Source organism: Epinephelus lanceolatus, chromosome 21 (genome assembly GCF_041903045.1).
Source record: "Epinephelus lanceolatus isolate andai-2023 chromosome 21, ASM4190304v1, whole genome shotgun sequence".
Taxonomy (NCBI): Eukaryota; Metazoa; Chordata; class Actinopteri; order Perciformes; family Serranidae; genus Epinephelus; species Epinephelus lanceolatus.
In genome coordinates, this window is record NC_135754.1 from 14,617,489 (window position 1) to 14,631,687 (window position 14,199).

Sequence of the window (14,199 nt, forward strand, 5' to 3'; positions counted from 1 at the left end):
GTCATTTTCCGACTCTTTGCAGTCTCTTGTAAACATTTTGCATCTCTTCAGGTTCATTTTGCATCTGTTTATAGTTATTTTGTTTGTCTTTGTTGTCATTTTCCCGCTTTTCATAGTCTCTTTGGAAAAAATTTGCATCTTTGTGGTAATTTTGCATTTTTTTTGTGGTTATTTTGTGTCTCTTTGTAGTCGTTTTCCGACTCTTTGCAGTCTCTTTGTATGCAAGTTGCATCTCATCATGGTCATTTTGCATCTGTTCTTCCCTTTTTAGTCATTTTCTGACTCTTTTTAGTCCTCTGTAAACATTTTTGCATCTCTTCAGGGTCATTTTGCATCTGTTTATTCTCATTTTGTGTCTTTTTGTTGTTGTTTTCTGATGCCTTGTGGTGTCTTTGTGGTCATTTTGTGTTTCTTTTTTGGTTGTTTGATTGACTTTCAACTGGAAATGTTCTTCACTCAGAGGTTCTGGTCCAGGCCCATTTCAGTAATCCATCCATAATATTAACAAGCCAGCTGTCCATCACCTCCTCACTCTGGTAGGTGGGGTACGGCGTGGTTTCTACAACAGAGTTGTATGTTTTGATATTAGCACGTTAGCCAAGAGTCGGTCAACTTGAGACAGAGACGTAATAATTATCTGAGAATTGTTTCAGCCTGTGGCCAGTCCTGGACATTCAGTGTCCGGTGGTATATCCTGAGAAAGATCCTTTGGTTTCTGGCAGAAACACTAAATAGAGGAACTGGATATTTAGCGCTTAGAACTGAAGATTTGGGCCAAATTCAGAAAAGTGTCGGAGAAAATGTGGTACGTATTAATAAAGGATCTTTGTGTTGAGAGTGATAGAGTTAAAGTGTCAGACTCAGGTATGTCTGGCTGACAGCAGACTCTTCCTTTTCCACACACTTCCATACTTTGAGGTCAAAGGGCAACAGATGACTCCTCTATTAAATGACCACCAGGACACACCCCACCCACAAAGAAATCAGTCTGCTTGGCAGTTGTTTCATTAAATCTATGCTTCTGCTCAGATTATGTTACACTGAGTGATCTACATTTCAGATTAATATATTATTCTGTAGCTGATTGAAATCCCACCACAGTCACACTCAGCCGCAATCTGGCAAAACATAAGGGATCATACATAATAATGTCAATGAAAGGGTTTCTCCACGAGTAATTTCCTCAATAATGACCAATTTAGCTCTATCATTCACAGTAAATGAGTCCATTACATGGAGACGGCAGCAGATCGCAATCACTTTCCCCTCATCAGTCTGAGAATACCTCTCAGCATATGAGGGTCAAATGACCATAAATGACCCTGGTAGTGGAATGCACTTTGAACTCTGACCTCTGGGCAGGCCAGAGGGCTGATCCTGACCTCCACAGAGAGGAGCAAGTCGGGGAGCGGGGCAGTGACCACTGACCAGTTGCTTAAGTCACTTCAGGAGTGAGAGGAGATGTTGTTTGGGGTCATTAAAGGGGAATGTGGGCAGGCTGTGTGTGGACACTGTGGGAACAGAATAGGCTTGTTTTCAGTAACCAAACTGAAAACCAACCTGTTTTAGTGCTTATTCAGCAGGTTTTTAGAGTACAATGATGGCACGGGTTGGTCAACATATTGGGCCAATTCACATCCAATTAAAAAAATACATCTATTTCCTCTTACCTGCTATTTTGTGTAGGTGTGAGTTGCTGAGTGTTGGTGATATTGGCTGTAGAGATGTCTGCCTTCTCTCTAATATAATGGAACTAGATGGCACTCAGCTTGTGGTGCTCAAGTGCCCGAAAATAAAATAAAGTAAAATAAAATAAAATAAAATAAAATAAAATAAAACATTTATGAACAAATTAAACCCCCCCAAAATAACATTTGAAAACTCAACAGCAATGTCTCTTTCCAGAATTGATGACCTGGCTACTCAAAATAATCCACAGGACAGGAATGTTTGGTATTTCAGAGCAGAGAGTGAAATTTCACCAAATGAACCAAGGAATCATTGGCATCAGGTCAGACGTGCAGCAGGCACTGTGGTAAGATGCATAACTGCCGAACAAGTGTTGTGGTTTATAAAAACTTCCCCCTGTCCTCCAGCTGTTGGATGCCTGATTGAACCCAGTGCAACGCCCTGAAAACAGGCTGGCAGGCAGCGCTCAAGCAGCCACTCCCCTCCCACCCGAGTGAGGACACTTGACCTCCTCAACAAGGGTCACCAGTCACTTTCATTCAGGGTGTAAGGATCTGAAGGGGTGACATTCGTCCATCCATCCCAATATCCGGGTTTGGGCTAATCCATGCTTGTTTGGATCCTATGCACCCTCAGTGGAGCCAGACGCTCACATGGACCATTGACAGGCAGGTCATTGTGTGTGTGACAGAGAAATGTATCAGGAATGGAGCCAGGGCCTTTTTGGATAAAGGCCTGTTCTGCAGACCTGCAGCTGAACCAACCTGTTTGCATATCAATACCTTCAGACCTGAATAACTTCAGTCAGCTGATGAATGAGAGATTTGCTGCTATCTCAGGTCTCAGGGATCTCTGGTGCAGAGAGGCATAAAGGAAACTTTTCACCAGCTGGGAACTCGGCGATATAGCTGGCTGGTTCCCTTTACGCGCTCCTCATCAATGAATGGTTGGGGTTGTGTGACTTGAAGAGTTTCTATAACTGGAAAACATGCAGGTTGAAATAAACACCACCCACTTGTCAAATGCTACCAAGTTTTTGTAAGAATGGTTGGTGATCATCACGTCTGCCCTGAAAATGTAGTTTTTTAAAAAAAAAAAAGACTTTTCCTGCTGTAAAGTTATGTTGTAGATTTTCTAATCCTGTTTTTGCTTTTTAAATCTGCAGTAACTGATTTATTGGTCATTTGGCATCAGCATTCATTTAGAGCCATGTCTCTGGATACCTGGCAAATGTAAATCAATTATTCCCCCTCCATTAATCTCTAATTTTGGTCTCCACCAGAATAAATATCTGGAAGTATCTGTCTCTTTAGTTGCTAAATGTCCAGGATGTTCACCAGCTGACATTAGTTGCTAACTTTAACCTTGTTCCCACAAAGCAGTCCAGTTCAGTGCAGTTCCTTACATATTAGAATGGTTATTTTTGCGTACTTTTGTACGGTACCAATATAACCGTGCAATACCATCCTATTTTTTCGTCACCCCTCTGTTGAGGCACCTAGCACACTTATCCACTTGCTCGACAACGACTCAATACACAAACCCTCTATTTCTGAATATCCCATTGATTGCGACAGTGACTGTAAACACTCCAGCCTGTTTTTTTTTTCTTCTGAAATGTTGGCGTGCAACCCCGTTCCCTGGACAATCGGTGAGGTGCAAATGTTCCTTTGCATCGCCCAGGAAAAGGAAATACAGCAAGAGCTGGATGGAGAGGTGACATGGCTATTACTATCCGGTGACACAGGCATGGTTTAGGTCCATGCCTGTGTGGGTTATATATATGGTACTAAGGGTACCAGAGATGGGGACTCGAGTCATTGTGACTTGGACTCGAGTCGACTCGAGTCGCTGTTTTGATGACTTGTGACTTGACTTGACAAAAAAAAAAAGACTTGAGACTTGACTTGGACTTGGAAGTTAAAGACTCAGGACTTGACTTGACTTGAGACACGATGACTTGGATGACTTGAGTGTTCAAGTCACATCATGTTTTCAGTTAGAATATAAAATTAATAAATTAATTTAAAAAATAATGTTGATTACCCGGTAGGAGTGCAGGCTGAGAATGGCGTTGTCATGATTGGATCACTACCCTGTCAATCAGTCATGCCCTCTCTACGTACCTTACGTGTTTATTGGAGAAACAGGCCCTCTTATATCAGATAGGCATCAACATGTCAGCGGGAGGGGTACCGAGAGTCATCGTCTTTGGCTTTCAGAATTACCATTATTATGGCAAAAGACGAACAGCACAGTGCAAGACATGCGGCATAAACATCTCGGACAGCCAGGCGACAACTTCAAACTTTGTTCGTCATTTGAAGAGCCATTCTGCCCAGTAAGTGCTTGTCAATTAGCTAATATTATCTGGTTAGTCGGTAGTTAGCTAACGTTAGCTTGATACGATACGGGGTGGGGTGGGGTGGTCGGTTTGGTGGAACTTGTTTTTTAATTTATTTGCTAACATTAACCCCAGAAAACGTGAGCGAACATTCCGACCGGTTCATCACAAGAACGGCTGTACATTTTATGAACGAGCAACACAGGGTTAAATGAGCTAAATGGGTGATTTTGGCCGCTGCCTTGGTTAGTGTGTGTGTGTGTGTGTGTGTGTGTGTGTGCGCGCGCACGCATGGGGGTCATCCCTGCAAAGTAAACATCGCAGCGATGAAGTCACCGTTTACTGGCAGTTACTTATATCTTGTCTTTTCACTTTATCAAGATCAGATTCTGCAGGTAAAATTACAAAAATAAGGTGACTTGACTTGGACTTGACTTGACCTATTGCAGGACTTGACATGACTTGACTTGACCAAGAAAAAATGACTTGGGACTTACTTGAGACTTGAAGACTAAGACTTGAGACTTACTTGAGACTTGCACATGTGTGACTTGGTCCCATCTCTGAAGGGTACTATGACGAAAGTGTTTGGTGGAAACGCGGCTTTTGTCTGTCTGCAGGGGTTCATCAGGGGGTTCTATGTATTTTTGAAAAAAAAAAACAAAAAAAAAAAACAACAACCAAAAACAACTGCCTGCTTCCACCAAAAACAGTAAGATTGACAAATCAGTAGACAACAGTAAAGTTGTAGGCTGGAAAACCATACAATGAGCTGAAAGTTGCTTTTAAGGTCCGCAGTATTGAGGATAACTGCAGAGTTGGGTGATAATTCTGGCTCTTCAACCACTTTGACATTACTTGCATTTTTTGATTAGTGCAACTTTAACCTCTTCAGAACTCTTGTCAGTTCCAATGGACATAACTTTTACAGGATGTCTACATCTACGATCACTGTCTTCTGACTCCACCCAAATGCAAAGACTTATTTGAGTGGAGCCAATCACACTGTTCTACAATATCCGAAGTGGTCTGCAGTAGAACCATGCGCCCTTTTTCAACAAGCATGGCTGACTGTGAGGCTCGGAGGAAGCACAAGGCATTTTAATCTATAAATCATATTGTTGAAGGACATAATTTGTGTTTAAACAGCTTTTAAAGTAAACATAAGATGCTAATTATAAATGTCAAAACATGGTATGAAAGATTTATAGCTTTTACTCAAGATTCCTTAAAAAAAAAAAAAAATCCGTCCATTGGAATGATCCAGAGATCTAAATGTCACTGGAAAATGGATAGGGGAAATACAGTTTAAATGGGGAAATAGGCCTACTGTTCTAGATTTCATTTTCTAATGATACAATCAGCTTAGTATGCATATACACAGGATGCAAATATGCTGCTGCTTATGTACACAGAATATCCATCTCAGGAATTTTTGAACATACTGTTTTGATATTTTGAGTCGTGATGATAAATACAGTATAGAAAATATATATATGTATATGAAATTGATGAGGTAACCAGTCATGAATAATAAATAAACTCTTGCTTTTTGTTGAAAAAAGGTGTATTAAGATTATTTATTGCCATTTTTACTATTACCTGGTTACATGCATTCAGATACTCTGTCTATTGGGATGGAGAGAGAAAATTATTCTTTGCTGATGATTAATGAGTGCATGAAGAGTAGAAATTCACTTTAACAATATTTTTGTGTTTGGAACATAATTTGGCTCTAAACAGGTTAAGTTCATCTGCTATGTTACCTTAACAGAAAAAACTATACATTTATAAACATAAATATAAATGTCATACACGTGCATTTAACAACCACGTAAATGAGAAACTAGATGGATGGACCAGGAATCGGGGAAAGATTAAAGCCATACTCTGGTCCAGCGTCCTTGCGTGCTCCCCTGTGTATGTGTGTTTAGGTCCTGCATCGATTACAGATGTATGGAAGATATATCAGGTGTTAAATAATATTTTACAAATGTATGATAGCGACCCGTGCTCGACCCCTGAGTTAAATCACAGTGACAGTGGGACATGGTACGTATAAGCACATATCCCCACCGCCTATAAACTAAACAGGCAGTTATTGATCCGTACCATCTCCCCTCAGTGGAGGTCCCAGAGGTTGAGAATGCAATATTAATGGATCAGGGGGGAGTTGTTGTATGCATGTGTGTGTGTGTGTGTGTGTGTGTGTGTTTATTTGTGTGTGAGAGCGTGCATCCACACTCATAGCTCATGCAGGGTGACTCCATTAACCAGCTTGGCAGACTGGCGGTAGTGGTCAGCAGTTTATGGCGGCCAGGCTCACAGGTCAAGGGGGAGTGAAGAGGTCAAAGATTGTCCATTCCCAAAAGGTCTCCAATCACAGCAGTGAATTGATTGCTTACACATCAGAAAAGCCACTGTCCGTGAGTTAACTTCACATTTAGCCCCTGCAGCCATATGACCCCACCTTTACCACCCCAATCAGTCGTCCACTCCAACCACCAACCTCCTGCAACTGGGAAGTGCTTGCCAAAGACTGACTAACTGCTCACTTGTGCTTAAAGATAGATTGATAGAAGGAAAAGAAGATTGAAACCACTCTCATATCTGTGTGTCCAATAAAGCCATAGCCAGGCATAAGAGGTGCCATACCATTGTTCTGATGGCTCGTTATTCAGAAATCCCAATATCCCTCAAATTTTCCCATTGGACCTAAAGCCCATTGTCCAACAGTACCCGCGAGAACAAATAGCCATTGCTCCTGAAGCCTGTCTCTTTAAAAATGCACACTGAAGTTAGAAAGATTCACGGCCTGCAATCAGTCGGCCCTGCTTCCACTAATGTTTCACACCATCTTTCCCCCAGTTGATTTGGAGCATCTGTGTATATATGTTGAATATACATGGCTGTCGAACCTGATGGTAAAGCACCAATTACACAACTCGGCTGCTCCAAACATTGGACCTCCAATCTGCAAACCTATCATCCCTGTGAGTCTGTGAAGAAACGTGAGTAGTTCATTCTTCTTTGAGAATTAAGTCTTTGTTACCCTCATAATATTACTGCTGCATGGAACAGTATAATGCGGGAACCAGGGAAGAAAGATTGTTAGACTAAAGCACCCAGTGTATTTAGGTATTGTTATGATATTTCATATTTTCCTGAGTGAATGTCCTGACATTGTTGTTTAGCCACACTGTTTGTCATATATTTTGTCCTCCAAGCTTGTGCAGGTGCACTGTTATAAACATCAAACACTTAGCCAGTCATTCTATCTTGTGTTTTACCATAATTGTAGCACGATAGCCTTCATTATCCCTCTCTGTGGAGTTGCCCTCCACCTAAGTTTATTGTGTTGTTTATTTCCATATTGGCATTTACAGCCTCTGTGTGTTGAACGGCTGCATTAAATGAAGTGAATTACATAAAATCCCACCAACAAAAATAGCACAGCACACCTCTCTCATTTGCTCTAGTCTCTCGGTGCACCAAGGTCCACTGTCTGAAATGCAGTTTCAGGACATGTTCAGAGTTTGCAGCATCCACCAGCAGCTGCGGCTCCCAACAATTGCTGGGAAGTGCACAACTTTCAGTTAAAAATTTGAGAAGTCCCATTAGAATAACCAAAAGACATAAAAAGAATTAGTCAGTGATTTGTGCTAATTGTTACCTCATTAGTGCTCTGATAAACAGTACATTATTTGAATTGTGCCATATTGCTGTTTTCCAATACTGTAGCTGCTATCTCATTGCTATAGAAATGGATTAACACTATGTGTGACTATTAACCGCACCCAAATTCTCTGGTTAAGAAAGAACGTTAACCGTTAAACAGGAAGTAAAGCTGGTAGGACATGAGATCCGACAGCCTACTGTAACTTCAGCAATATTATTTTTCCTACCATGCCTCTAGCCACTTTTACACTGCCAGATTTTCCGCAAATGTTGGGCTGTTTTGCTGGCAAGCTGAGAGCACTTAAACACACTTGATCCGAGGTGCCCAATTTTCCACCTTGTAGGGTAGTCATATTGGTGGAACCCTTTTAGTTTAAACAGACCGAGGCGGCCTTCCGCAACGGGAGGGGCTGTTGAAGACTTGTGGGAGGAGCTGTTGATGACGCCGCACGTGCGAGCCACCTGCAGTGGATAAACAGGAAACAGCTGATAGCAGGAATTAGCGAGCAGCTAGTAGCAAGAGGGAAATGCAAAACTGACAGACACTGTAAAGATGAGCAACTGGGGAGACAAGGAATTGCGCGCCCTTCTTGCCCTCGCAAACAAAGAGACCATTTACTGTCAGATGACGGGGACAGTGAAGAACGGGCCGACTTACAAGAAAATCGCCGAAGGACTGACCAACCGCGGCTTCCCTCCCACGTCACTGTTTACGTCACATGCTGAGCTACACGTTTTACTTGCTCACGCCCCCCCATTGCCCCGAAAAAGGTGCATTCTGTATAAACAAAAGTAGGTAGGCGGCATTTTGTTTTTATACTGCCAATGCTGAAAGAAGACTGATTGGGCCCTAACCCCCCTAACCCTAACCCCCAACCCCCAACCCTAACCCTAACCCTAATTCCCATCTAAAAAGGGCTTCTGACTGACTCACTGTGATTTCTTACCCTAACCAATCTTATTCCTCATGGCTTAACCCAACTAACCAAACAAACCAAGAAGGAAAGAAGTACTAGCCAGTAGAGGCATAGTAAGAAGGTCCAATGACATCATTTTGCGTGATAACTTGTCATGTAGTTCTGTTTCGGAGAATGTGTAGCCCTTGTATTCGGAGCAAAGGGCCTTTGGAGCAATTGCAAAAGCATTTGTGTTCAGGATACCAGCTGTTGAACCAATTGGTTTTCAGTCAGATGTGACATTTTTTGGACTACTGGGGTTTCAAAATTAGGAGCCGTCCTAACAATGGACAGCCCCCAGTGGGAACGAGTTACGTTATTTTGGCTCTGTTTGAAGGTAACAACATCTGAATCAAACAAACATGTTAATTTTTGAGTTTAAGAGGTGCTGGTAGGCTGATTTTGTTACGTTTGGATAAAGCTAAGCTCGCTGGCTCATCATGTTTTTAGCCTGAGCCAAGCTAACCAGCCGCTGCCTGTAGCTTTATATATATAGTCAAGAGACAAGAGAGTGGTATTGACACTCTTACCTAGCTCTCAGCAACAAAGTCAATAAGCGTATTTCCCAAAATGTCAATCACTTTGACGATGATGGCAAGTTTTGCTGTTAAGTTTCCAACATGGCTCCCTTTAAAGGATTTAAAACAGCTTTTCAAACTGTGGCAGGCCTTATTGTTGTTTTAATTGTGTTGTACTGATATAATGTTACTGATTTATTTAGCAGATTTTAACTCAGTGGAACGACTGAGTTAATGTCAGAAACAGCGAGAAATGTTTTAAAAGTTGCAATCACCCTGACATTTAGCTGCAGGTTGGTGGATTCTGTTACATTCAGTCAGAGCAAGGCAACATGTTTCCCTGTTTCCAGTGCTAAGCTAACTGGCTGCTGACCCTAGCTGCAACTGTTGTTGTGAATAATATTCCTCATTCATTTAAGTCCCAGATTATAAAAGATATTTTTTGCCGTTTGTGAGTTTAACACTTGGTTTAATAAATAAGCAAAGCTTCAGTATTAAACTAACAGTCCACAAGATTTCCATACCCTGTAAATAAATGTCAGCTTTCCTACTAAATCATCCCTTAAAATCACACAACAGTGATTAATTGCATTTTCTTTTCTAATCATCCAGTGTCTGCTTGGTCTCTTCCAGGAAAACAATCATCTGCTAAACAGATGTATTTTAGATTCCCGGCAGCCGCAACATGGGTTTGTTTGGAATAAATACAAAGAGGATGAACTGAGTGCTTCTCAGAAATGCGGTGCAAAAATCAGCCCCAAACACATGTTTGAGAATAAAAGTTTTAGTCAGAAGTTCCAGCAGAATTTCATATACAAAAAAGGTCTCAGAGAAAACATCTCAACAATAGTTTGTCATCTTATAAATTAAGCTTTTAGAAATATACAGTTGCATGTAAGTACCGTTTGTGGAGGTGAATGTTGATTAAATGAAGTAGAGAACATTCACAGATACAGGTGTTGTTTGCAGAGAACATTTTATACAAGCATTGTATTGACGACATAAATAACAGCAAATTTACAGCACATGGTGGACTGTTTAATATTTATGGTATCTTTTTGCACCAGTACCAGGTATCCTCCTGCGTTTGCTACATCTAATTTTTATTAAAGACAGTCCAGAAATGGAGATTGCATCGAAAGAACTGAAGAAAAAAAGAACTGCATACACTGTATAAACGGATTTAAATGAGTCTGAATGATTACTTTATATCTCAATAACCCACATTTACATTTATTTTGATTGTGCCATTGTGCATAACTCAAAACCCCTTTGCTTCTTTTCTCTGAGTGTTTTCTTTTTTCAAGCAGAGCTGGTTTATCGTAGCTTTGCCAGGCTGTCAAGGCTTGTTACTCTTTTGCCATTTGGTTTAACTTTAGGCACATCTCTTTGCAGTGTTAGCGTCTTTGTGGAGCTATTTTCAATATAGAGGCTGTGCTTTTAAGTGTTCTGGACAGCAATAAGAGCTCAGTGTACCTCTGGCACTCGGGGTGCCAAGTGCTCGTCACTCGTCACACTGCAGCAGCAGCAACCAGCACTTCTCACAAGCTTTTCCTCAGCACTGCTTGCTAAAGTGGCTCAGGGGATCGAAGCTCTCACAAACTTTGCTAGCATGGCTGTAAATCTGGAGGAAGGCGGGAGTTTTCATAGCTTAAGAAATGAAGGAAAGGCATATTTTGCACAGTAAAAGCTTTGGTAACACACAACGTCTTCAAGATATCCCTGTCTGGTTCTGGTAGTTGGCTTAACAAGAATGCTACTAACAGTTTTTAAGAGCTTTGGCGAGTAGCCGTTCAGTCCCAGCCAAAATTGTGGCCAGTCATTTGGTAAAACTTGAGATTGAAGGGTCTGTAGAAGTCTCTGAGCCGATGCAGGACCTCAGAGGGGATCTGGGGATGGGGCCTGCCCTTCGACTTCCCCAGGCAGCGCGGCCTGCTGCTCCCCTCAGGCTTCTTTAGGCAGGGGAAACCTTTGGTCTGGTTGAAGTAGAAGTGCTTGTCTGTCACCACGCGTTTGAGCCCCAGAAAGTCCTGGACTCGGCCCATCTCGCCCGCCGGGTCCGTCACAAGGCGTTCCCCGCTGACGAAGAGGAGGCGCGAGAGTGGGAAGAAGCGCAGCCAGTTCTCTAGGTGCTTGGCGTAGATGCCGATGCGCACGGCACTCCACGATGTGTCGATGAGGCCTGTGGTGGCGTTGCGGAAAGCCAGGTTCTTGAAGGACGGGAGCCCGGGAGATTTGGTAAGAGTCTGAGTGTAATCAGAAACAGCCCGGGTCACCGGGTCACGCACCACCACGATGAGCTTGGTGTGGCGGCTCATGGAGAAGACGCGACGAGGGGCTTCTTTGGTGATAAAGTAACTGGGCGTCTTCTCCATGGTGATCTGACCCTCCATAGTACGAGGCATCAGGTTCCTGCATGACAGAGGAAAAAAAAGACTGCCATTAATAAAACTGTAATCTAAATATATAAGAGTATACCTCCAACATACTGTATGTTCAAAAATAACATCTTCATATTAGAAGAAATGAACACACTCCCATGACTTTCTCATAATTCTCATAGCATTCCTGTGATGATGCCTCACTTGCCTTGAAGCCTTTTTGATTTTGCTTTGTAATTAGTGGGCTAAATCTGCGATTAGAGGGAGATAAACATGACATTAGCTGCTGGCATTGATGGAGTGACCATGTCAGCGCAGACTGGGAGGGAGTCTGTGAGCGGCTACTGTAGGAAAACCGCAAGGCTATATTAACCTCAGGAAAGTAATTTCCTCTCATCCGCTGCCTCCTCCTAAACAGCCTGGACTCTCCCTCTGCGCTTGGTCCTTGAAGCTGGGAGACCGTCCCGCAGGACCGAAATAATAGCCACATTACTGTCATACCACTGGTATTTGTAGCCTTACAGCAGGGTTGGAAAAGTTACTATACAGTTTCATTTTAATTGCTTGTTTTTCCTTTTTGTGTGTACTACGAGGTAATCTGTATCACATGACAGTGTAAAAGCAACAAACAAAAAGAAAAAAAAAAAGAATTTGGTTTAACAAGCTGCCAGCCTTGTTTGGATATATTAACTGAACATCACCAGCTAGCTTAACATTAGCTCCACATGACTGCACACAACTGCTTTACAATCCTCACAGTGATGCTGTGGGCTTCACACACCCTCCAACTCTGACCGAAAACAGTTGATTCTTAAATGCAGGCTAAACAGCAGCTAATGTTAGCAACCCACACTACATGAAAACTTAAAAAAAAACGTTGTAACTGGGAGGCAATAGATGCTAACTGCATCTTCAACCCCTGCATCAAGCTAACGGGGTCTGCGAACTGAATTTCCTAGTATACGAAGGCATGGCCCGCCATTTGATTGGTTTACCCTGACATTCTTACCCTAACCCTAACCAGCCCCACTCCTCCTGCCTAAACCCAACCCCTGCAAACAATTGAGGCAACAAGTACTAGCCAAACAGAGGGAGAGTAGGGTAGGTCATGCCTTTGCTATCCTAGGAAATGTAAATTCACATTACAGTAATGCAGCGGTGTCCAAATTGTTTTGAATGGGGGCCAGATTCAATAATGTGAAAATACCTACATCACATGGGTTATTTCAAAAATCACATACAAATAAGACAGTTGCAACTGTTTCATTTTTCACTGACTAAATAGTCAACCTTCCACCAATCTTGAAAGCAGCTGTCAACTTTTTTGCTGTGGCCTCTCTGCTGCACAGCAGGAAATGTCTGCTGCTAGGTAACTGTTTGCTTGTTTACCTTCTGCTTAACAAAACACATTAGTTCTGCCTGTGTAAAAATGCAAATATAGTATGTCACATATAGTATATTTTGAAAGACAAGCTGCGGGCTGTTTAAAATCAGTCTGCGTGCCAGGCTTTGGACATGCCTGCAAAATTGGATGACTTTTGTCAGTAATTAGTAGTGTAAGGGATTGCAACTGGTAATTCTGTAACCACACTACAGTCACTTATCCTAGTGAGCCTTGGCTCTTGAACTGGGGGTCTGAGACCACTGAGGGGTCCTCTGATTTACTGCAGGGGAGCTGCAGAATTATTGTTCAATAATTTTTTTTTCTTTTCAAAAATTAAAATATGTCTGTTTTTGCCTGCTGCAACAAGTTATCCTTGTTGGAAGTTTAATCCCTAACCTACATGAAAAAGCAAATACAGGTCAAAACTGCAGACTGAGGCTGATATGGCCCTCTGCCTGACAACTGGCACCTGCCTGTGCATGTAGTATAGGGGTCCCTGCTGTCTTTCTTTCAGCTAAAAGGTCCTTAGCCTGAAAAAATGTTGAAGACCCCAGCAGTAGAAGAATTGCAAACCCTTACACTAATTACTGACAAAAGTTCTCACATTACACATTTCTAAATACCACATTACTGCCTGACACCAGACATTAAATACATCTTTCTTGCCCTTATGTCTCATTTAAAAACAGCAGTTTGTAGCAGTTAGCGTAGTAGTAACATTGTACTTCCAAAGCTGACAGGCCTTTTTCATCGACATTTGACTTGCCATAGGAAAAAGCACACGTTACTAACAACAGCGAGGATGGCTCTGTCCTCAAGTGTCCCAGTAAGCCATGACAGTGTGACAGTGCGCCAGCATGAATAACCGAAGCAGAAAAATGAAATTCAGCCATCATTGATTTTTTATTACTAACACCTGTGCTTCTCTGTAACATGTCAAAATATCCTCAGTGAAAAGGGTCTATTGCTGACATCTGGGTACTCAGGAAGATTGCTAAAAAGAGATCTGGAAGGGCAAGCAACATAAGAAGTGAGACAATCACACAGTTTTAATAAATGCCCGGGTTAGCCAAACTTTGGAAGAAAAAACAATTTTATCTCTGAATAAAGTAGTTTAGCTAATTAGGCGAAACTGGTCTGATAATCTGACCACTCGTTTCTTGCCCCGTTGTTTTATATCACCATAATCCTGATTCTTACGAATTATTTTGGTGAGTACAATGTTATCATTACTGATAGAAATGAGGAC

General features: G+C 41.9%; 1 protein-coding gene across 1 annotated transcript in view; it reads right to left on the bottom strand.

The window, feature by feature from the left end:
- Positions 1 to 9,949: 9,949 nt before the first annotated feature.
- The window catches only part of LOC117246656 (heparan sulfate glucosamine 3-O-sulfotransferase 6), a 28,488-nt gene continuing 24,238 nt past the window's right edge, over positions 9,950 to 14,199 (bottom strand). The window contains exon 2 of the mRNA XM_033610542.2: positions 9,950 to 11,597. Coding sequence (XP_033466433.1) covers positions 10,979 to 11,597 — 619 coding nt within the window. The 3' untranslated portion in view covers positions 9,950 to 10,978. The remainder of the gene's footprint in view (positions 11,598 to 14,199) is intronic.